Source organism: Procambarus clarkii, chromosome 10, assembly GCF_040958095.1.
Source record: "Procambarus clarkii isolate CNS0578487 chromosome 10, FALCON_Pclarkii_2.0, whole genome shotgun sequence".
Lineage (NCBI taxonomy): Eukaryota > Metazoa > Arthropoda > Malacostraca > Decapoda > Cambaridae > Procambarus > Procambarus clarkii.
The window spans coordinates 45,636,133-45,662,070 of NC_091159.1; the positions used below are offsets into that span (position 1 = coordinate 45,636,133).

At 41.2% G+C, this 25,938-nt stretch overlaps 1 protein-coding gene across 2 annotated transcripts in view; it reads left to right on the forward strand.

Moving 5' to 3' along the window:
- Nucleotides 1-25,938, forward strand: part of LOC123774610 (serine/arginine repetitive matrix protein 2) — a 62,958-nt gene that overhangs the window by 13,761 nt on the left and 23,259 nt on the right. Inside the window, exons 2-4 of one of the 2 annotated variants that reach the window (XM_045769071.2) lie at nucleotides 8,378-8,569; nucleotides 15,403-20,755; nucleotides 24,963-25,190. In XM_045769071.2, the coding sequence (XP_045625027.1) occupies nucleotides 8,378-8,569; nucleotides 15,403-20,755; nucleotides 24,963-25,190 (5,773 nt within the window). The remainder of the gene's footprint in view (nucleotides 1-8,377; nucleotides 8,570-15,402; nucleotides 20,756-24,962; nucleotides 25,191-25,938) is intronic. The other variant, XM_069321976.1, reaches the window with a different exon arrangement.

The following is a 25,938-nucleotide window of genomic DNA, read 5'->3' on the forward strand; positions in this document are numbered from 1 at the left end:
CTTGTTGCTGGGCAATCTAAATTATGCAGAAATTAAATTAATTTATAATATTGATATAGGCCTATCTAAGGCAAATGACTATATGGCATTGTAAATGAAAGTAAAAAATACTGTATATAAAAATATATTGTATATACTGTACTGTATATATAAATATATAATGTATATAGTGTATATGCTGTATATATAATAATGTATGTATTGTGTATTTAAATATATAATGTATGTATTGTATATATACTGTAAATATGTAATGTTCTGCATATATATAAATATATACTACACTGTATATGATCACGAATAAACAAGATCAATCAATTCATTCTTAAAAGGATGTTCAAGTTCATACATAGCTGTGTGAATGCTTGGTGAATCATGAATGGTCATGATTTTTATTTTGAATTACTGTAATATATTTATTGCTCAGACTGTTTATATTCAATTTGTCCACCATTATGACTGATACACAAATGCAGACAAGGTATCCAGCTAGATTATAGAAATAGGATCCCTTGATTGTTCCAAGCGTAGGTTAGAATATATGTAGGAGTTTTGGTGGATATGTATAGGAGCTGCCTCGTATGGGCCAATAGGCCTTCTGTAGTTACCTTGATTCTTTTGTTGTTATATTACTGTGAGTACTATGATTTCTGAGTGACTGGTGATTCCAGACTTATAAGACATGGTTTCTGGCCTCTGCGATTCCCTGTACTCTAATTTAATATTAAAATTACTTGAATCAAATTCTTTTTAACAAAAGACAGTACATCATAATATTTTATTGACTGTGATTACATTTTTCATCACTGTCCAGCAAATATGTGGGCTCACCCTACCATACTGTATTCACATTTTTTCCATTGCAACAAATTGTCACTATCTTCTGCCTGAATAGAATCCTTTGGTTCTTTATCCAACGCAGGATAAACAGTGTGGAAGTCTATAGAAGATGAAGTACTGTACAGTATATGAGGGCTGACTTAAGTACTACTTTAAACAAACTCTATTTATACTGTACTAAAACAGAACCTTTTTTTGTTCACTGAAAATAATAGCACAAAATGCTATACTGTATCATAAAATATTGTAATACTGCATTGCATAATATAAATGTAATGCAACCATATGGCTATGCAACATTATCAAGTGAATTTAGCTGCTGCTGAAACAAATGCATCTCGGTAGCTAATCACAGACATAAATGAGGTGTGGGGATCCCAAGCTTAATATTAATAATAATAAATTAACTTGTTTATTGTTATAAATTAACTTATAAACTTGTTTATATAAAGTTTATTGTGATTTGTATAAGATATATACTGGTATATGCAAGAATGTTAGAACTCTTGTATGTATATATATAAATAAATAAAGTAAATAAAAAAATACTTTTATTTCAATTAAAGCCATGATTTTTACGACCTAACCCTGACATTAAATGAGTTTCACCTGTATTGTATAATATAATTTGCAGAATAATATGTCATTCAGTATACAGTATAAGTGTGTAATAAAATAAAGTTTTTAAGAATTGCAAAATAGTTTGCACTTTTATTACCGGTATATGGATCATGATACCTGCATCTTGATGCTTGGCCTCGACAACAGTTTGGATGAATAATGCTAACATAATCAAACATTTGCACATGCCACTGAACAATTTGTACTGGATACAATTTGTTCAGACAATCTAGGAATATGATCATCCCATTCTACCAGACCTTAATTCCTCTGTTGCATCCTATTGCCCGCTACACTGTGTGTTACTACACATGGAGTTCAAAAATGTTTTAAGTTCATATGTATTGTGCCTAAAATGTAGTAGTGTAGTCCAGTGTGTATAGTGTATGTATAGTATAGTTGAAGGTGACAGTTGGAACAAGTTTAGTGAGAACGCAGTAGAGGCCAAAACTGTCAGTAGGTTTAAAGGAACATATGGCAAGTACTGAGAAGATGGGACACCATGAGCATAGCTCCCATCTTGTAATTACATTTATGAAATTACACATACAAACATGTATACATAAATATATACATAAGGCTTGTATCACGGTCCCTCCAAGGTCAAACTACTGACTCTCAACATGATGCAGCTTTACAACAGTTGCCTAACTCCCAGGTACCTATTTACTGCTAGGAGAACAGAGGTATTAGGTGAAAGGAAACATGTCTAATAATTTTTGTCCCCATCTGGTAACAAATCCGGGATCCTTGATTGTGTTGAGAACAAACCCAATTGTACCCCAAGACTCTAATTAAATTAATATGCAAAGTAGTGTGGCATGTATGAATAGTATGAGCACTGTGGAGGAATTCCTGAATTTTATAGTTCTTGAGAGGCGAAAGACTTCGAGTCCTAAAGGCAGATTTATACTACTTCCCAAGAGAGACTGCCACCAGGACAGTACTAGTATTTCCCATCTTCCATTTTAAAAGTCAAATTAAACTTGCCAAATATGATGATTTCTATATTTTAAACTATGCCTAATGCACAGTATCAAGGTATTTTTGGCATCTTTGTTTCCTTGAATCTTTGAATTCTTGTTCTTGAAATTGCAGATTGCAAGAATTGTCAGTTTTGTTTTGTTCTGTTACTTATTTATATGCAGTAATCATACTGCCTCTTTTTCTTCTGTTTTTAGCTTTGGTGTATTTAACGCCTCTAGCCTGTCTTGCAGCTCGTTTGTCACTTCTAGAGCCATTTAGTTGTGACTTTGCACCTATTCAAGTTTATTTTATTTTGTTTTTATTTATATATAGAGTACAACAGTTCTTACATTCTTATACAGCCACAAGCACGCATAACATTTCGGGCAAATCCTTAATCCTAATTTTCCATGGAATACGACCCGCCAAATCGTTTAACAACTAGATACCTATTCACTGCTGGGTGAACAGAGGCTACAGTTAAGAATTGGTACCAAATGAATCCTCCCCAGCCAGGATACAATACGAACCCCAGGTCAAAGTGCTTCGAAACGCCAAGCGAGTGTGTTACCACTTCGTCATGGGGACTGGTAATTGATGCTCTTGATTGATGCTCTTCTTGAGATGCAGGCACCATCAAATGACTGCATATTCCAGTTTTGGTCTCCCAAGGAATATGAACAATTTCTATAATGTTTTGCCAAACATGTATTTAAAAGCAATTCTGAAGTTGAAAACTATATCATGGGCTCTTTGTGGTCCTTGGGTGACAGTTTTATTTCTTGAACCACTCTTAGATTTCTTTATCAGAGTTCTTTAAAAGCCTTTTCACATTTGTAGGCTGTGCGCGCCTATTTTCTCATTTATACATATTCTAATTAATTTAATTAATTAATATAATTTATTCACATTAAATTCCATCTGCCAAGTGTTGCTCCATACACTTTTGTCTATGTCATCTTGAAGGGCATGACAATTGTCTAAGTTTCTTATCTTCCATAGTAGCTTGTCATCCTCAGGAAACATGTTCATATAATTTTGTATTCCTTCTAGATGATCATTCATGTAAACAATGAACATTACTGGTATTAGAACTGAACCCATGGTATTCCACTAGTAACATTTTCCAGTATGATACATTTTCCCTGATCACTGCCCTCGTTTTTGTCAGAAAAGGTTTCATTCATGTCAGGCGTCTCCTTGTCACAGGTAGACAGCTAGAAAATGCAAACCTAAACCAGTGCTTTGAGAGATGCTCAGTACCACTAAAAATGTGTTCAAGCCACATACTTCTAAGAAAAAAAGAGGAAAAGATGCAGAGTTGAACGAGAACGATGTTCCTCCTCTATAGATGAAGGAAACGAAGTGCGGAACAACTTGAATGCCCCACCCTATCTCAAGAACGACAAAGATGGCTATACTGTGTAGAGAAATAGAAACTATTGAAATAAAGTTACGAGAATCATATAAATCCAGAAAGGGCAATGAGAGCAAAAGTCCATCAAAATAGAGAGGAATCTGAAATGATTTACCTGAAACCCCTAAACAAATTTGGGGACGGCTTAGATACTGCCATACTAAAAACAGTAGAGATAGCACCACTCAATAAAGGATGGCATAATAAAACAAAGGCATAAACCTATAGGTCAATCACACAAAATCTTTGAAAGAGTGGTAAACAGTAAGATCACGAAACACATGGAATCACAGCATCTACACCCTCGAGAACATGGTTTCAGAACAAGGCACTCTTGCTTATCACTATTGCTGGACCACTATGACATGGCCTTAGATGCTATGGAAGCCAAATAAAATGCTGACATAATATACACAGCTTTCACAAAAGTCTTTTGACAAATGTGACAATGGTGTTATTTCATACAAAATGCGTTCTAAAGGAATTACTGAAACAATACAAAGATGGATCTACAATTTCCAAACTAACAGAACCCAGAGTGTAATATAGCAGTCAACAAAGTTAAATCTGGACCATCAACCGTGAAGAGCTCAGTCCCCCAGGATACTGTGCTTGCTCCAGTACTCTCTCTCATTCTCATATTGGACATAGACAAGGACAAATTGTAGTACCGTATCATCCTTTGCAGATGACATTAGGATTTTATGAGAAACATAGAGGACACAGTAAACCTCCAATCTAATGTAAATTAACTCTTTCAGTGAGCCACAGAAAATAATATGGTATTTAATGAAGATAAGTTTCCAGCTCCTGTGCTATGGAAAAACGTGAAAATATAAAACCGAAAACTATGAAAAAAGACAATCAAATCATGCCATAGAACGTAAAAGCAATGTAAAGGATTTAGGCATAATCATTTTGGAGACCTTATCTTTGAAGAACGCAATAAAGTAGTTGTCACAACTGCACGAAATGCCATACCAATGGTGATACTTTTCAAGACGCTAGTGCTTTCCAGAGTGGAATATTGTTACACAATAACAGCCCCTTTGAAATTTGGAGAAATTGCTGATCTAGAGAGCATGCAGAGGACCTGCACTGCTAGAATTCAGTCAATAGAACATCTAAATCATTGGTACCAATTAAAATGTCTAAATCTGTGTGCTCTAGAGTTCAGGTAAGGGATATATGTATTGTACATAATAATTTACACATGGAAAATATTAGAGGGGCTCGTTCCAAATCTGCACACAGAAATAACGTCACATGAGACCAGAAGGCATGGTAGGATGTACAGAACACCCCTGTTGAAAACCAGAGGTGCAATAGGTACTCTGAGAGAGAGCTCGACATCAGAAGCCCGAGATTGCTCAACATGCTTCCACTACACATGTTGCCCGGGCATAACTGGCCGACTCCTTTCAGTGTTCAAGAGAGAACTCTATAAACACATCCAAAGGATACCTGATCAATCAGGTTGAGAGTCATGTGCCAGGCTCTGAGCAGCTTGATTCAACAGCCTGACTGACCAGATCATCAACCAGGAGGCCTAGTCAAAGATCTTACCCCGAGGACCTTGAACCCCGGAATCAATGCAAGGTAGGTCACACCTCGGGTATGTTCCAGTTTCCAGAACAACTTCTTATGAGACACTGTCAAAAGGCTTTTTTTTAGGTCCACATAGGTGTAGTCAACCCAATCATCTCTTTCCTGTAAAATCTGTGGCTCTATCGTAGAAACAAAGTAAATTTGTTACTCAGGATTTTCTTGTTAAAAAATCAGTCTGTTATTATGGTGTATAATTTCTCTCCAGCTCTAACCCATTTGGTTTTTACTATTTTTTTCTAGTGTTTTGACTACCACACGTAGGTGATAAAAGGCCTATTATTAAGTGGGTCATCTCTGCTACCATTTTTGTAGATTGGAACTATTCTTGCCTTGTCCATAAATCTGCCAAGACTCTTGTACACAAAGATGCCTGAAAAATCAATTGAAGTGAAGTGCTCAGCTCAGATGTACATTCTTCCTACACGGTGGAAGAATGGTGGAAGAACCCAAGGTGAAACTTCATCTGGCCCAACTGCTTTGCTTTTACTTGGATCCTTGAAATAATTGTCTACTTCGTCTCAAGACTGCTCCACGTACTGTTATTGTCTGAAATTCATATTGTGCCTAGTTCTCAGAAAACTTCATTCTGCACAAACACACCTTGGAACTGGTTTAGTTTTTCACACCTTAAATTGAAGTTTTCTTTTTAAGTTTGATTTGAAATTGAAGTCGCCAAATATTAACAGTCGTGATTAAACTTTATCTGCTTTTAAATAAAGGGAATCACAGTGCTGTCCATAATATTCAGGTTATATGGGTAAATTCTCACTTAAATGGGAGATATGTCTTGCCACCTTGTGATCACCACTTGGTTAACTGAGGTTTTTATTTTTGTGTCAATTCTTTGGATGCTCTCATTTGTTATCAATGTGGGTAGTGTGCATAAAGTTTCCACTTTTGGAATGTTATAGGAAAAAATGTGCCGCTTTTTCCAGTTCATAGCATAAACCTTGTAATAAACCTAAGAAGACTATTTTATAGGCCACAAAGAATATCGATAAGGTTCTTAAGTGTCCGGAAAGTAGTGACTTATGATAATAATGATGAAACATTCATTAATGATAAAAAAGAAATGAGTGAAATACTGAAACACATTACAACTCATTTTTAAGTGAACCATTAAACAATTAAGATTGACAACCCCAATGAATTTTTCATGAATGTGACACCATTCTCAACTCACATTTCAGATTTCACTAGCCCCACTGGGCTTTGAAGAAGCCATTGTTAGTACAGTATTTGTGCACTCCACTCTAGAGGGGTGGAATAAAAAATTAATCAAACGATATTACTGTATATCAAAATATCACTAAAAGATTACTGACACCTTGCTATCTGTTCAGAAATAATAAATTGTAATACTGTACTGATTGTCAAGAAACGGGGGACTGAACACTGGAGTACCTGGTTTCAGTGTCTAGACACTGTGATGCCTGTGTCTGGAAACCATGTGTGTGATGGGAGTATTGCCTAATTGTATTGAAACAAGGGGGTATAATATAAACAATAATATACATGATTATGTTGAAGAAATGTCATTATTGGGTTAATTCTCGACGCACAATTGAGAATTCCGGGTTCGAGTCCCAGGTGAACTCGAAATGGTTGGCCACATTTCCTTTCACCTAATGCCTCTGTTCACTTAGCATGTAGGTACTCAGGAGTTAGTCAGCTTGTTGTAGGGTTGCTATGCCTCTGTTCACTTAGCATGTAGGTACTCAGGAGTTAGTCAGCTTGTTGTAGGGTTGCATCCTGGGCGGGGTCAGTAATTCGACCCTGCGGGGAAGGACCTCAATAAAAAGCCTAATGTGTGTGAATACACTCTGGCTTCCTGTCCCCCAACACAGTGAATTTATAAAGGGGGTGATGTGTTTCACCGTATGAGTAACGGTGCCAGGGTTCCTAACACATGGCCTAGGTGGTGCTTTATGCCCATGCCCTTAACACCAGGGTTTCCAGGTACTGTATACTGTATAGCACAATTCCTTATGTGTACCTAGAAACCAACATATGTTATAATATCTAAATAAGCATTACATCTATCAACATGACAGGTGTCAGTTTATAAAAATATATATACAGTATATATTTTGTAAGATATAAGGTTAATGTTTCCATAAAGATATTACAATATTTTAAAATCCATTTTGATCACTAATAATTTAAATGTTTGGATACTAATGAATTAGTGACTACCCTATAGTGCACATCACACTGTTTCTGTGCAGAATACCTTGAAGATAACATACAGTACTGTACTTATAATGACATTCAGCATTGTTACTTTTTACACAGATAAAGTAACTGGGTGCCATGCACCCAGATCTCAGAACAAATAAATAATAAAATATAAATTTGAATTCAGGCATTTGGCCCAATAATTGTCTTTTTGAAGTGCAAAAATGTATCGACAATCGGGTAGTCATGTGATATTAGGACAAATACTCAGACGTGTTTACGTTTTGTGTGTTAAGATGGTATAGCAATTGCAGTGCAGTAAAAAATGTACCTTAGACATTTACTGTAGCATGAATAACTTAAATTTGTTGTATATATATATATATATATTTTACATGTGAAAATTTGAATTGTTTTAATGCTGTTATCAATTTTAAATAGTCATAGTGTGCACTGTATGTACTTCAAGTTTATATTTATTTTAGTCAGTACTGTATTTTCTTTAGGAAAACTAATAAAACATTAATAGAGGGAGGCAGGTTTTTAGACTATTAGCAATCCAAACCTCAAAGAGTATTATTTTATCTTTAGTCATTATTGTCATGTCTCTTGACTGATACATTTTATGACTTGATAAGATGAATACTGATTAGTACATCTTTACAGTCTTGCCCTCGTGTTAAGCCGTATGAATGTAGCAGTATTTGTATATTAGATTTCAACATAGTCTTAACTTACTACTGTCAGGAGGAACGTGATGATGACAGCCATGGTGGTGACAGCGACGATGAAATAGCAGAGTTACGTATCCAGGCATTACTGAGCAAGAGGGTGAATGAAGCAGAGGTTTCTCCTGCTCATGAGCCAACCCATGAAAAGCAACGAAATGTAAACAAACCACTTCCAACAGACAGAACACGGCCCTATAGATCAGCTCTGGTGAGTATATGATATTCAGCTTCTCCAAGTATGAGAGGAATGCTCATATTGTACATAGTGAATAGTAAACAATTATTGTACATACAAAAGCCTGATGAACCAGGCCTTGATTTATGGCTTTGTTGATTTGGACTGCAAATAACAATAGCCTGGCTGATCAGTAATACCTGGGAAACCCGGTTCTAGGTTAGGCTGAGAGTAGAAGTGCAGTATTGTACCTAAAACTGGTGAAATATAAACCACTGTTATGCTTAACAAAATGTCAATCTAATTAGTAAAGCCAAAGATGGAAGCAAAAGTGATGATGGGATGAATAATGGTAATGCTATTATGTATCCTCGGTAGGGGATACCTTTTGTGTTTTCATAGAATTTTTTGATATCTGATGAATACCATTATGTATTGTCTTGAAACTATGACTGTAAATGCTGTTTTCTTCACTCACAACTGTAATTCTTTTCTTTTTTAAACTTTGATAAATGTAGTTTCTAAATTTAAATCTAGATTATACTCTGTATAATTCTAATTAAATGTTATGCTCTTATAATGACATGTGGGTAAAATATATGTACTGTACAGTACTGTACTGTAATTTTTTGTAAAGTCTCCCAACTAAAAATGTACAAACATTGATGAGTATTAGCTTTTGAATTTGAATTTATGATGGAATTAAAGGATCTTTTTGTAACGTGACCATATACTGTAACTAATTTCTGGCAGATTTTTAGAACTACTCTAACCCTTCGTTAGGGAAAGGGAGCAGACCTTGAGTGATATCTCGGTAAGGATTAAGTCTAGATGCACCGTTTATTCACTTGTATCCTGACATTATGTGAAGCTCCACAGTAGTCTGGATTCACATGGCTGCTCTAGGAAGATTCTGCACTAGTCATTTTTCTATTTAGGCTTTATATACAGGATCTCAAGATTATGTTAAGGATAATGTACATTCCTTAGATTTATGTCTTATTTGGCTTAAGATTTTTTCACCGTAGTATCATCAATAGTATGTTTTTAAAGTCTTTACATTCATATAAGCCATCAAAGTGCAGCCATTTCAAATGTAATGTACCTAAGTGTAGTTACAGGATGAGAGTTGCGTTCATGGTGTCCTGTCTTCCCAGTACTGTACTCTTTGTTGTATAACGCTTTGAAATTACGGACGATTTTGGCCGCTACCACCTTCTTACTTAACTTGTTCCAGCCGTCTACCACTGTTTGCAAAAGAAAACTTTCTAATATCTTTTTAGCACTTTAGTTTCCTTAGTATGAATTTGTGTCCTCTTGTTCTTGAAGTTGCTGGTTTTAGAAATTCCTATGTCAATTTGGTCGATACCTGTTATTATTTTGTAAGTGGTGATCATATCACGTCTCTCTTCTTCTATTTTCAAGTTTTGGCATATTTAATGCCTCTAGCCTCTCTTCGTAATTCTTGTTTTTCAGTTTTGGAAGCCATTTTGTAGCATGCCTTTGTACCTTTTTTTGATGTGCTTCTTGAGATATATGCACCATATAACTGCTACATATTCCAATTTTGGTCTCTCAAAAGTCATGAACAGTTTCTTCGGTATTTCATCATCCATGCAATTAGAAATGATTCTGAAGTTGGAAAGCAATGCATAAGCTCTCTGTACAATGTTCTTTATGTGTTCCTCTGGTGACAGGATACTATCCAAAATCATCGCTAGATCTCGTTCTTTGTTAGAGTTTTTTAATTCCTTTCCACATAATTAGTAAGTTGTGTGTGGTCTATTTTCTCCGATTCCACATTCCATAACATGGCATTTATCTAGATCAATTTGAAGGGAATGACAAATGTCCAGGTCTCCTATCTACCCCGGTATCTTAGCATCATCTGCAAACATGTTCATGTAATTTTGTATTCCTCCTGTTAGTTAGATCATTTATGTAGATGATGAATATTCAACCTGTCCTCTTACAAATTACGTCGAATTTGGCTGTTTGCCCGTATGGCTGAAAATAGATGTAATTTGAAAATGAAAAAAAAATGGAAAATAAATTTGGGATTTTTTTTTTCCCCAAAACAGTAAGTTAAGGTCGAACAATTCACATGTTCGACCTAGCAGTAAATAGGCACCTGGGAGTTAGACCGTTGCTACGGGCTGCTTCCTGGGGTGGGGGGGGGGAATCGGTTGATTGATTGATAAGGAGCGGGCCCAAAGAGCCAGAGCTCAACCCCCATAAGCACAACTTAGGTGAGTACAAAGAGATTTTTCATTCTTGTAAAGCTACTATCACATGTAGCATTTCAAGCATTACTTAATCTGAATTTTTCCCTGGAATTCGCGTCGCCAAATCATTTAACAACCAGGTACCCCACTAACTGCTGGGTAAACAGAGGCCTATAGTTAAGGATTAGCACCTAGTCGATCCTCCCCAGATAGGATATGAATCCTGGCCAAATCGCTCGTAAAGCGTGGGGAGAGTATCTTCTGCGCAATGGAGACGCAGTTACTTCTGTTATGGCTATTCTATTGTCACAGTATATGTTGATTATTTTGGTGTTTTTGATTAGGATATCTCTGATAATGATCTGGTTGTGTGTAGAAATAATGTGGACTGTAACCTTTAACATTTGCATTTGGTCAAGCATGAATAAAAATGCAAAATATTAATTTTACTTCTTGTACTGTATTGTTAAAAAGCTTTTCCTGCTTGCATGAAAAGTTAAATAAAATTTCTAATTCTATTTGGCTGTAGTGAAGCAATGAATTTACGGTGACGGCATAAAAATCTTGATCTCTTATCACGAATCATTCTAGGCTAGGTCACTCTTGGGGGGGGGGGTTAAGGAGTTTGTCACACTTGATATACAGAGTACTGTATTGGTTTTTTATGTTATTCTATATTTTTTTTCAGTGCAGTTATCTACTGTGCTGTCAATAGCAAATTTAACTGTGTGTGGAATGTCTGTACAGTATGCATAAATATATTTGTGTCCTGATGTGCACCATATTATATCCTGTATACACATGTTATATATAACTGTCTACATGTTTATGCACTATTATGATCTACTAAGCAGTTCTGGTTAGTATGATCATATTGGAACCAGTTGTCCAAGCATAGTGTTGCCCAGTATCACTACGCATACCGCTAGCGTGTGCCAGAGCACTACTATTACATGTACTATTATTATTAGAATCGATAAATCCTGAAAATAAATCAATTTTCATATGTTAATTTTTCAAGGGAACATGATATACAGACTCCAAACTGCAGCTGTGTGCTTGTGGTGGTGGGATACAACTCGTGCTGGGAACATCTGAAATTGGTACACATTCTTTATCACTGTCTGTATTTCCTTTGACACTCTCATTGTTAACTTGTAGTTTCTTGTGTATTACATCATCTGTATATGATGGTGTGGCCTAGAGCCTCATGGTGGTACTGTGAGTGGCTGCTTCATGCACCACTCATATCTTCTGTGTTAGTACTGAGGCCCTCACGTCTCATAGAGGTGCCCATGGTTTTTTCCAAGAGGACATCTGTTTACTGGAGGCCTGACGAAACAGATGCAAGTCCCATATACACGTGGGAGTTTTAAAACTTACGTGGGATCTAAATAGTACTTTTCTGGCTGATATATCAACCCGTCCTCCTAAAAAGAACGTCACTTTTGGCTGGTATGCGCGATATGGCCAAATTTGGACGTAATTTGAAATGAAATCGACTCACAAAAGTGACGTTCTGTTCCGTTTTCTATTTGAGTCGTCCCGCCTACGCGCAGACGTTATGAGAGGACACTTTACATTAACGTTTTTCATAACGTTTTGAAACTTTATGAGAATTTCCTGCCCACCTAACCTATCAGAGGACCCTTAACTTACTGTTGGTGAAAAAAAAAATCCCACATTTATTTTAATTTTTTTTTCAATTTCAAATTACGTCCAAATTCGGCCATACGGGCAAACGGCCAAAAGCGACGTTCTTTTTAAGAGGACAGGTTGGATATATACACCACCAATCAAATGATCCTGGTTGCTATGATCAGTAGAAGAGTTAAAAAAACTATTATCTCTGTCTGTGTCAGTGTGGTTATTGTCAGGTGCTGATTTTAGGTATTATCACTCAGTTTTGTACAACTGATATAAATAGTGTATGGTATAATATGTCTATATGGATACAATAGGGTTAACCTAGACCCATGAAAACATTATGTATCATTTTGTAATTGTTTACTCTGCAATGAAGCTGTCGTTTACCCGTTCACAATTTGGTGTTTTCCACCAGTGTTTGAATCTATTTCTGGACAGCATTCCCAAACAGAATAACTGCCATGAAGTGGGTTAGCAAGAAAGTTCCTTTAAACTGTGCCAGTAATAGATTTTTGTGCAATATAGGTGTACATGTTACATTGTAGGCCTATATGCAGTATTCACTGTTTTTCTCAATTGTGTATGTATCGAGTTATTCCACACATTGTATAAACTACTGTATATTGAAGCAGCGAACATAAAACACTTCTGAGGTTGAACATGAAAGCCCTCAATCCTTTAGTATGAGTTGGCAATAACTATGTATAATTTGTTGATGATACATAATTATTGATACAGTTAGGATGGAACCAGGTGGCTCCATCCTAACTGTACACTAAACTAGAAAATGTACACTTTTTCTCCTTTTCCTTACATTTTGTTTACAAATTATTTTTTTTAGGGGGGGGTATAGATTTTCATGCAATATATATAGTAGGAGGTATAATATGATACATTCTCGACCTCTCAAAACTGAACATCTTCAATCTCTGTCCATTCTTCTTCATGATCACTTTAGCTCAGCTTTGCCTGGTGTTGCATATGGATTCCTGGATGGTGTCTCTGACCTAGAATGCTTACTGGCACATTCACGTTCACCCAAGGTTCTGGGGCTGGTTAGACTTACTTGTGGGGCTTCAAGCTTTCTGTTTCAAGGTTCTGCCCTTCATCTTGAATCTGGCTACATCGATTTTTACCATGTTAGCGACGGAGGTTGTGACTGCTATGTCTCTTGGGGGTTCATGTCTTGGCCAATCTTGACAACTGGCTGGTTTGAGCTTCCAATCAATCTGTGTGTCAGCTTGCTGGTTATAGAAACCCCAGTTGCTGCTTGGGTGTGGTTTGGGATTCTCAGTGTCACTTTTCTTCGTCTGCAGCGATTTTCACTCTAGACTTATCCCCCCCCCCCCCCCCAAAAAAAAAGTGACACTGAAATAAATTGGTATACATATATTTGAGGCAGCTCCCGCCATATGCCTGAGCCAAGCAACCTCCTTGGGGCATCTTGTCCATTAACGCTTGTGAATTGGTAACATCATCACAAGATATCCATTCTTCACCACAGCCAAAGTAAGCTACATGATTTTTGCGTGAATTTTCACTTGACCATTGCATGCATTTTTAACATTAGAAGAAAAAAATTGAAATTTTAATTTCATGCCCACCATGAAGTTAGATGTAACAGGTGCTCATTGTGGACGTTAACAAGACCTGGAATTGTTATTTTTCCATCTATATTGATAAACATTATGCACCCATGTCCACATAATTCTCATACAAAAATTTCTATCATACTTTGACTGTAATTATCTGTAAGATCACAAAACATGAAGAAATTGGCAATAACTATGCCAATGTTGGCAATAACTACAGAATCACAGCATCAACATAACCCTGGACAACATGGGTGTAGAACAGGGCGCTTCTGCCCCCTCTCAATTGCTAAACTACTAGGACATGGCCTTAGCAGCCATGGAAGAGGGGCAAAAGCTGATGTAATATAGAAACAGATTTTGCAAACGCTTTTGAGAAATAGTGTCATTTGCACGTAAAATGTGCTCAGTAGGAATTACTGGAGAAATAGAAAGGTGGATCTTTAATTTCCTAAGGAACAGAACCTAGTGTGTAACAGTCGACAAAGTAAAATCTGGATATGAACTGTGAAAAAGGTCAGTCCCTCAAGGTACTGTGGTTGCAAGAGTAGACAATATAGAGGTCATGATAAACTTCCACGCAAATGTAAGTCAGGTCTTTCAAGAGTCCACAGAAAAAACAAATTAATGAAGATAAGTGCCAGCTCCTGTAGTATGGAAAAAAGACTACATACAAAATAGCAAAATTGCACAGTAGAACAGAAAAAAAGCAAAGTAAAATATCTGAAAATAATCACATTAGGAAGACCTTACTTTTAAAGAACAGTACAGGAAAAATGACAGGTTGGATAACAAGAACCATTCAAACAAGAGATGCTCTTTAAGACACTAGTGCTCTCTAGGGTGGAATATTGTTTCATAATAATGGTGGGGGGGGGGGGGGGATGAGAGAGAGAGAGAGAAAGGGAGAGATAAGAAGGATGGGAGGTGGGGGTGAGATAGAGAACTATGAGGAGAAAGTGCCTAGCCATTACAATTATAACACCTGGAAGGTATCAGGACAAGGATTTGGAATGGAATGAGGGGGAAGGAATAGTGCACAACCACTTGGACAGCTGGGGATTGAACGCTGACTTGTGTGAAGTGAGACTGTCGCTCCCATCCAGCCCAAGTGGTTGGGCAGAGAGAGGGGGGAAGAGGGAAGGGCAGAGAGAGGAGGGAGGGGAGAGAGTGAGAAAGAGAGAGAGAGAGAAAGGTAAAGTGATGCTATAGTCATTGCATTTCTCTTTATATGTTGATGACAAACTGTTAACTACTAGATAACCAATACTGTAATAAAATTGCATGAAACAACTGCAAACAAAATTTTCATAAAATTATTATCAATACATAAATAAGTTTATGTAGAGGCCTTATCTATTTCATAAATCTAAATTGTGTTTTCTTTTGCTTTTCTGTACAGGACTTTGAGAAGAATCAGACCAGCGATATAAGTGCAATTCCTGTCCTTGGAGCTGTGACATACAACAGAGGTTTCAAGAAAGATTTTCAAGATACTGGCCAGGATGGATACCACCATGCGAACCAGAATTATCACCACGTGGGTCACGAATATCAAACAAGCCAGGAATATCATAATGTGGGCCAGGACTATCGCCATGTGGGACAAGGCTATCGTCATACGAACCAGGACAGAAACTATTTTCAAGTGAGGAGTTATCAGAATTTTGGACAGAATCGTGGATGGCGAGGGGGTCGTGGTTTCGATCGTGGGCAAAGAAGAGGCGGGCGAGGAAGAGGTTATGGTGATAGGCTTCAACAGTCATACAACACTGTTAAGCCTCCAACCCCTCAGCTTGTTCTCCCACAAGATAAATACCTGGAGAAAGCTCCTCCCGAACCAAATAAAACCAAAGAAAAAATGAGTGCAAGATGGCGTCGTATTCAAGGATCAGATAGTGAAAGTGATAGTGAGGATAGTGAATCTGACAGTAGTGACAGCAGCAGTGATAGCAGTGGTAGCAGCAGTGGCAGCAGCTCTGGGAGCTCTAGTGGCTCGGATTCAGAAAGTGAAAAAAGCTCTATAGATAAACGGAAAGTGTCTAAAGATACCAAAAGAGATGTATCACTTGGGGATAAAAAAATTACCACGCCAGTTACAAGTGGGACTCGGCAAAGACAACATTCTGGTAAAGGCCTGATATCTAAATCCCCTCCTGCACAAAACTCTGCTCCTCATAATCCCCCATCCACTCATAAGGCACCTGCTCCAGGTAGGAGAGTATCAGTCAGCCCACCTCCAAAGAAGTATGTCAATGCTCAAGTCTCACCACGACAAGTTACAAGAAGGGGATCAACAAGTCCACCTAATAACAGATCATGGGCATCTCCTGATTCGAAAGCACGTAGCCCAATGCATCTTCAGACATCCAGAAGCCCTCCACCTAGATCAGGTTTGAGGAGTCCAGGCCCTCCAGTTAGCTCTAGGGGTCTGTCCACTCACTCAAGATCAAAGAGTCCACCACCAAGAAGATCCAGAAGCCCACTACCATGGCCTAAAGCAAGAAGTCCCAAGCGAGCTTCAAAAAGTCCTAGATTACGATCCAGGAGTCCCTTTCCAAGACGAGGTTCTCGGAGTCCAATCCCAAGACGAGGTTCTCGGAGTCCAATCCCAAGACGAGGTTCTCGGAGTCCAGTCCCAAGACGAGGTTCTCGGAGTCCAGTCCCAAGACGAGGTTCTCGGAGTCCAATCCCAAGGCGAAGTTCTCGGAGTCCAATCCCAAGACGAGGTTCTCGGAGTCCATATGCCAGAAGAAGCTCCAGAAGCCCACCTCTTAGAAGAAACTCCCGAAGTCCACCTCTTAGAAGAAACTCCAGAAGTCCACTTCCTCGAAGAAACTCCAGAAGTCCACTTCCTAGAAGAAACTCCAGAAGTCCGCCTCCTAGAAGAAACACGAGAAGTCCTTTGCCAAGGAGAAATTCTAGGAGTCCATTATTTAGAAGAGGGTCAAGGAGTCCTGTTCCAAGAAGAAATTCTAGAAGTCCTTTGCCTAGAAGAAGCTCTAGAAGCCCTTTTCCCAGAAGAAGCTCTAGGAGTCCTAGCTCAAGGGTGCCTTTGAGAGGTTCCTCTCCTCACAGACTTTCCAGAAGTCCAGTTAGAGGAAGGTTAAAAAGTCCTCTACCAGGAAGAGGCAAAAGCCCACAGCAGAGAGCCAGAAGTAAAAGTCCATGTCTAAGAGGCATCTCTAGAAGTTCACTACCAAGAAGAAGCCCATTACTACGCAGAAGTTCAAGAAGCCCACTCCCTCACAGAGGTTCAAGAAGCCCATTACCTCGCCGAGTCACAAGAAGTCCATTACCTCGCCGAGTCACAAGGAGTCCATTACCTCGTAGGGGATCGAGAAGCCCTACACTTCGTCGTGCCACAAGGAGTCCACCTCCTCCTCGTAGAGTATCAAGAAACTCCCCACCACATAGAACTTCTAGGAGCCCTCTACCTCGAAGAATTTCTAGAAGTCCTCTTCCTCGAAAACATTCTAGAACTCCTCCACTGCGGAGTCCTTTCATGCGTAAACTCTCGAGAAGTCCTCTACTTAAAAAACATTCCAGGAGTCCTCCACCTCGGAAGCTCTCCAGGAGTCCTCCACCTCGGAAACTCTCCAGGAGCCCTCCACCACGAAGACTTTCCAGAAGTCCTCCACCACGGAGACTTTCCAGAAGTCCTCCTCCACGTAAATTGTCCAGAAGTCCTCCACCACATAAACTGTCCAGAAGTCCTCCACCACGTAAATTGTCCAGAAGTCCTCCACCGCGTAAACTTTCCAGAAGTCCTCCACCGCGTAAACTTTCAAGAAGTCCTCCACCACGTAAACTTTCCAGAAGTCCGCCACCGCGTAAACTTTCCAGAAGTCCTCCACCACGTAAACTTTCCAGAAGTCCACCACCCCGACATATTTCAAAGAGTCCTCATCGACAAAGACACTCCAGGAGTCCACCTTCTCACAGAGTTTCTCATAGTCCACTCCACCGGAGACTTTCAAGAAGTCCTCCTCTAAGGCACTTTTCAAGAAGTCCTCAACCGCGACGGCTCTCTCGAAGTCCACTTCGGAGATTTTCAAGAAGTCCAACATCTCGCAGACCTTCAAGAAACTCACCTTTGCGACGGTTTTCAAGGAGTCCTCTCCCACATCGTCTTTCAAGAAGTCCTCAACAACGACAAATTTCAAGAAGTCCACCTCCACGGAGGATTTCAAGAAGTCCATCTGGCCGCGTGCTTTCGAGGAGCCCAATTCCCCGACGTCTTTCAAAAAGCCCTCATCCTCCTGGAAGATCAAGGAATATATCACCTCACCGTGTTGCTAGGAGTCCATCCCTAAGGCGAACTCATAGGACTTCTCCTTCCTCTCACAGATCCCATAGCCCTGGCCATAGATTACAGAGGCTTTCCAGAAGCCCAGCTACTGAAAGGAAGTTAAGTTCACACAGCCCGCCATTTAACAGAAGGGGTCCAGTCTTACCCTTGAGGAGCCATAGTTCTCCTGGGGATAGGTCACCTAGTCCTGGCATTAGAAGAGATTGGGGACCTAGAGCTAAGAGATCAAGAAGTCCTGGCTCCTTTAGAAGATCTGTTAGTCCATTTGGTAGGAATTCCAGAAGTTTATCACCACATGGCAGGTTAGGAGGCATAACTTCAGGAATAATAGAGAGGTCTCCAACAGGTGGTGGATCTCCTAGAGGTTCATTTCACCGGCAAGGATTTGGACGGCCTACTGACAATGTAGTCCATAATGAAAGATTTTCCCCACAAAACAATACAGTGTTAAGTGGTGTAAGACCTCATGATTTCACTCCAGAATTTGGCCATTTTCCTATCAACAGACCTCCCCATGTACCTTTAAATGGCCATCAGCCTCAGCACTTCATGGGATTCAATGAACCTGTTCCAAGAGCTCCTGATGAACCTGTATGGCAGCATCCAGGAAGGCGGGAAGGAAGGGATCAGTTTTCACCTCATCGATTATTGCCTGAAACGCCATGGCAAGGTCATTTCCAGCAAAGAGATCGTACAGTGCCCCCTGTTTTCTCACATCCTGAACATATTTTTGCACCAGGCAGAGGGCAACCATTTATAGCACCTGGCCGTGGCCGCCAGGGACAAGGGATGCTGATACCTCATGGCCGAGGACAGGGTTTCCACGTACCTAGACTTTTATCACCTCAGGCTCGTCGGGGTAGATCACCTCCAAGACATGAACCCACTGGACGATTTGATCATGATTTGCCGCCGCCTGGACCAAATGAACGAAGACGACCATTATCACCTAAAAGACAATTGACTCGAATTCCAGAAACTTCACGATCGGGCTCTCCTTTCTCTGCTAGACCACAGACATTTCCACATGCGGGAAGAGGAGGACCCATATCACCTCGAGGACGGATTCCAACTGTGCAACAGAACAGGCGAGGTCCAAGAACTCCTCCGATGCCATCCAATAGAAAAATTTCTCCCCGACCAGGGACAAGGGATGGTCAAAAGTCATTAAGAGGACAGCATACCTCATTTCAGGAGAATAAACCACCACTACAAACACGAAGACAAGGTTCTCCACACATTTCTACACATGATAGACCACCTCCATCTCGTGGTGGTCTAAACCAGCCACCTCAAAGACGTCCTGTTCTCGGGAACAGTCCCCCAACAGGCCATCGTATCCAAGATAATGTCACACACAAACAGCGGATGCCATTGCTAAGAAGTCACTCTCCTTTCCAGGGTGATAGAAGGCGAAATGAAAAGCAGGCTGATGATGTTAGAGAAAGAAATAGAGATGAATCAAGTGGACAAGGTCAGCACGATAGAAAGGATCGGCGGTTAGAATCACCAAGGAGAACAGATAATAGGCAAAAAACTCCTGTCCGAAATAGATCTCCGGGCAGACCACACAATGTGAGAGGAAGTGGTGCAATGGGTCGAGGCCGAGGTAGAGGAGGAAAAAAGCTTCATAGTCCCTCTAACCGGATGCGAAGACACCTTGGACCTAGATCTGATGCTTTATCTAGTCAGCAACGGTCAAGAAGTCCAGGAAATCGTGAGAGGAATGTCAGTTCTGCCAACTGGGATAAAAGAGAGGTGAAGAGTGACACGCAGGTGGAAAAGCTGGAGTCAAAACCCTTACATGGCCAATTTCCAGAAAGACAGGGGCGTAATGGAAGTCCTTGGCTTGAGCCAGTAACTCCAGAAAAACAAGGGCATGGTGTGCGTGATATATCTCTTTCTCCAACTGGTAGTGTTAATGAAAATCAGACTAAGAAAGTGAAACAAGAAATAAAAACAGATGCAGCCACTGTTAATAGAGGGAGGGAACGTGTGGAAAAGAAAGTTAAGGAAGAAGCTCCCTCAGAAACAATTGCACAACAGACTGTTAAAGTGGAAGGCAAGTCGACCAAACCACAAGATAAACTAGAGGCACGGCGTAAAAAATTTGAAACAAATAATCCAGTGTCTTCTCAAGAGCATCGGAAAATATTGTTAAAATCTGTCGAACCTTCAAAGGCGGTAGAGGAAGAAAAGAAAAAGAAAGAGGAAAAGCCAAAGGAAGAAGGTGATGACAAGAAAAAGAAGAAGAAAAAGAAGAGGGCAAAGGATGAGGAGGAGGATGATGATGCATCAGAGAAAAGCAAGTCTAGTAAGAAGAAGAAAAAGGAGAAGAAGAAGAAGAAGGAAAGCAAGAAGAAGAAGAAGAAGCACAAGAAGGTAGAGAGTGATAGCGAAGAGGAGGAAAAGCAATCGATTATTACCAAAAACTCTAAAGAAGGTAAGTAGTATAGCTTGTAGTAACGTTATCTGTTTATTTACAGACATCAACAAAAGTTATGTGATGAGCAAAATGTTACTTAGATGCATAATAATGAAGTTGGATAGAAAATCATGCTAGGATGTCCTGATTGTTTTCCTATTAAGATCATCTTATTAAAGCGAGTTACTGAAGGAACAAGGGCATTAGAAGCATAGGATATAATACACATGACTGATGCCAAAGTGTGACATTAGCATATCGGCCTGGTAAAGCTCCGGGGAGCTTCCTGGTCTCACCCAGAAAATAGTGTTTCATTACATTCAACGCTGTTTTTTTTGTACAGAATTTTAACATTTTCATTCATTTTGAAAATCTAGAATTTTACACTTGACCAGTATTTTCTGTGGAGAGCGCCGCTCGGGCTCCCCAGAGCTTACCGGGCTGATATGTATGTATTAGACTGTGTCATCAGTCAATTCAATTGAAGTTCTTGCCTACTGGGAACCATGAGCCAGAACCTGGTCCCCTCAGAGAGGCACGAGGAGCCTCTCGTGAGGCTCCTCATGCCTCTATAAAAACCTATAGAACCTATAGAAACCTCCATGTGGTTGGAAGCATTCCATGTCTGCCAGTGCCTGGGTTTGGCACCCAGAAATGTAGGCATTCCAAAATAAGCTCCTCTTGGTTCAAAATTGCTACCAAAAGCCGAACTATCAAGCAGAACTTCTCAATCTGAAAACAAGCAGACAAGCATGACATCACAACTGCCGCCCTGCTGCTGTCTGTGCAGCTTCCCTCTACCTGGGAAGGGAAAGGAGAAGCCTCAGACTCCGCACTGGCCATCCAACCCCAGTTCTGAGGCTGACGTGTTGAGTGGCGGTCGTTCAACTCTGGCTCTGTGCCCTTTTTTTTTTTTTTTTTTTTTTTTTTTTTTTTTTTTTTTTTTTTTTTTTTTTTTGTTGCATGGTGGGGGGTGGGGTCTGCCACTTGGTCGTTATTCACCTTCTGTTATTCTGGTGGTCCCCCGTTAGGTCCCTGTGATTGTACATGTCACAAAGGTTCAGCTTTAATTGTTCTCTCAGTAGTTTGGGCCAACAGGTTAGCAGTACCTTATCTGGGCTTTCCTGAGCAGTCAGCCTAAGGGCCCTGGAAAACCTCATTAGGGCTCATTGGTCTGATGGATGAGTCCTTTGGGTCCCATCTTGCCTTGTGTGAGTTCGGAGGTTGCTCTGTCCCCCTGTCTTGAGGTGACATTTCACCGGTTTTGCCTTCGTAATGCTTCCTGTTGGGTCGATGACATCTTTGACCCGGAGTCCTGTGAGTGGTATTTCTTGCTGGTGCTCCAATTCACCCAGTCCACTGATACTGATAATCAGGTGTAGGCAGCTTCGGCATTGCATGCAAGGTTTCGGTTGCTGCAACGCCTTTCCTTTGGTTGGTTGCCTTTCCGGATGCTCTGTGGCTGCCCCGCTTTGGTTATAGGGACCCGGACTGGAGGCGTTCGTCATTTCGTCTGCGCTCCCTCTTCCTTTCCCTGCTGTTGTTTGTCCTGCCTTCATCCCCCCTCCCCCTTTTCCCCTGCTGCCAACTCCCAAACATCTGAGGGTTTTCGAGTCGGGGCAGGGTTTAGATGTTGGTAGACTCGGGCGGTCTCAGGGGCTGTCCCATCTGGTTCAGCGAGGGAGGCATTAAGCCCGTCCGTCCAGCCGGGGCATCAGGGTCTGACCAGCGGGCCCCACTTTTCCTAGTTTTCTCAGTGGACTCTGCCTTTTCTTTAGGGATAGAGGGTTTGGAGGATGGTTCTGCCCTGGGTCCTGGAGGATCCTGGGGCTGGGGAGGAGTCGACTTGGGGGGCTTGGGCCCCGTTTGACCCAGCTTGGGTGTTGGTACCCTCGGCACGGGGCTTGTTGTTGCAGGAGGAGGGGAATTCTTACCCCCCTCCTCCCTGTACGAATTTGATATGAGTTCTGTTCCTCCTCGGGTTCGGTTTCGGGTTCCCTTGGGTTCTTCGGTCCCTTCCTTACGGAGGTTTTCGGCTTCCCACATCCTGCCAAAGGAGATTCGGGAGGCCATTGCAGCGTACCTCCTGCATGACCCAGATTTTGCCTCAATAATGAACCCTTCCTTTTTCGAGTTCAGTTCTGCTTTTCTTTATTGGATGCGTTACGAGGTGCCGGAGTCATCCTGGTTGGCAGACTACCCTTTCTTTCCTTTGGAGGCGTGGCATTCGTTCTGTCGGACCCACATGCTTAAATGGCGGGAACCTTATGCGATTGTTCAGGTTTACCTGGAGGGGGGCGAGTTTGAGCACCTCAATGAGTGCTCATTCACCCCCCCCCCCCCCCCCTTCTTCCCAAGGATATTGGTCAGGTGCAGCTTCACGTGTAGGTTCCTGTCCTTTCGGAACCCATAGAGGCTGAGGAATTGTGCGCCCGGGGGAACTTGGCTTCGGTTTTGTTTCTTTTCCCTGCTCGAGCTGTCTTCAGATTGGCTTAAGGAGGATGTGGAGGCGCTGGGTGCCAGGCCGGTGTCAGGTGCGCTTGCCTCAGCGGCTCGGGTGTCAGTAGTGGCTCTCTTTGCGTTGGTGTGGTCTAAGCATCTCCCGATATATGTGGAGCCCTTCCTTGACAGTGAGGCAGTCGGGGGACGATGCCTTTCGGCAGAAGTGGTCAATGTGGGGTTATCTTTACCTTCTGGTTTCGCTGTTGCTTTGGGTTTTGGCTCAGTTGGAGACTTATCAGGGGAGAGTTGACTTGTTGGCCCCTTGGTGGCCGGCCCAGCCTTGGTTTCTGGTGTTGCTTGCTTGGTGTTTGAACCCGGGAACTTTTCCTCGGCTCCGATTCTTCCAGCAGATCGGTTCGGTCCGGTATGTGGCTGGTTCGGTCTTCTCCTCCGATCTTCGAGTCTGGTCTTTCTGATGCGGGTCTATCGCCATGTCTATGATGATCAGGTTGCTTCGTTGATGGTATCCCGCCTGCGTGTTTCATTTCGGTGGCAGTATGAGATTTCCTGGCGGTCCTTTTTTCATTTTTATCTTTTCGTAGGCTGTCTTAAGTTTCTGATTGGATTGTTTTGTCCTTTTTCTCTTGGTTGTTTCGGGACCCCTCATCTTATGCCGAATACTGTCACCTTGTATCGTGTGGCGCTGGAGGAGCTTTTCTCCAGCTTGTGTTCAGGGTGGATGTCACTTCTGCCCCGGTTCGGAAACTGTCTTGTGTGTTATTTCACCTCCAGCCTGCTCATGCGCCACCTGAGCCGTCCTGGTCGTTGGACCAGGTGCTCTCTTTTCTCCTTGGTTTGTGGTCTCCACTTAGGTTTGGATTTGTTTTGATAAGGCTTTTTTCTTGTTGGCATTGGCCTCTAGAGGTTGGGTCGGAGCACTTCATGCTCTCCTCCGGTGCAGGGGTTTTTGCTCTTTTGGTCCTGGTGGTAGGTTTGTTTGTTTGCAGCCATCGTCTTCTTTTTTGGCGAGGAACGAGACGGTAGCTTTCTGGAGTGGGTCCTTGGGGTGGTTAATGTTTGGTTGCTTTGGCCGAGGTGCATCATGTGTTGTGTCCGGTTGCAGCTCTTCGCCGTCATTTGCCCACCATGGCCTCGGTGGCCGAGGACATGCTTTGGGTTGACCCGGATTCCCTTCTTCCTTGTTCCAGGTTGTCTGCAGGGTTATTCGGTCCAGCCAGCTTGTGGTCTATTCTCATGCCCATGACGTTCACAAAATTGCCGATGTGGGGGTCTGTGGCTTCCCCTTTCCCCCCCCCCTGGCGAGGGGGGAGCTGTGCAGACAGCGGCAAGGCGGCGGTTGTGATGTCATGCATGTTTGCTTGTTTTCGGATTGGGGTGTTCTTCTTGATAGTCCGGCTCTCGGTAGCAATTTTGAACCAAGAAGAAGTTTGTTTTGGGATGCCTACCTTTCTGGGTGCCTAACCTGGTCGATGGTAGACATGGAATGTTTCCAACCACAGGAAGGTTTCTATAGGCCGGCCATTGCTCCTTGTGCCTCTTTGAGGGGCACAAGGAGGCCCCGGTAGGCAAGAACTCCAGTCGAAGTGACTGATGCCACAGTCTAATCACACACACACACACGGCATATTTTTTTTTAACTGATGAACTGATGTTGGCCTTTAACATTACAAAGTTGTCAAGTTATGTGGATAGGATGGATCACTTAAGGTTTAGATAACACATTTCTCCAGAAATCTTATTAACTATTTTGCTTTTATTTCAGCCAAGAAGGACAACATAGACTCAACAGACCTAAGGCATATGCTAAAGCGGAAAGTGGATCCACCAAGTACTGTTACAGGTGGTGGTGTTGGTGTTGGAAGAAGCAGAAGCAAAGTGGATGTGAGTGAGAGAGAGGAGAAACGTAGGAGAAAAGATAAAGAAGAACCTACAAAGTCTGTGATGCCTAGCAAGAGTAGACAAGTGGACAACAGACGGAAGAAGCAGCACGGTAGGTTTTTAACTTGACGTGATTTGGGAATAAATATTGTCTGAAAATGTGCCTGCCTGAGCTGCTTGGCTGCCTAACATAGAGGTACATAAATGAAATACTGTACTGAAGCTGTGATAGGTATACTCGGATATAGAAACCCTGTTATAATGCATTTTTAACTGACTTGCATTTATATTTGTTAGATTGATCAATAATTGTTGTATCTTGAGAGGGAGGAAGGTGAGGATTTGAGATCTTTATTTGTATTGAATTTACATACTACCCAGGTTAATACCTCGTTGATGGGGTTCTGGGAGTTCTTCTACTCTCCAAGCCCGGCCCGAGGCCAGGCTTGACGTGTGAGAGTTTGGGCCACTCTTGTTATTTAATAACACGGAAGAGTCATCTCTTCTTTTCCTTTGGTGGTAATACAATGTTGCATCGACATTGTATATTGTAGTCAAAAAGGACATTTCTTAAAGCTGCAACAATTTAAAAAATGCTACTGTTTTACATTTTCTAAGCTCAATATTCCCCGCCCCCCCTCTGTTGCCTCCCTAGTCAGGGCCAAGAGTTCACACGAGGCTCTGGTCAACCTTAAGCCTCAACGGAACAAGTAATATCACAAATTGTTTTGTTCTGAAGTATAAGAGACAGTGGAGAGTATACCTCATTCCACCTACCAATTGAACTACTTGCCATGACATGAAGGAACAGATCAAACTACTTCTATTTATAATTACATAATCAACATGCTCTTCAAACA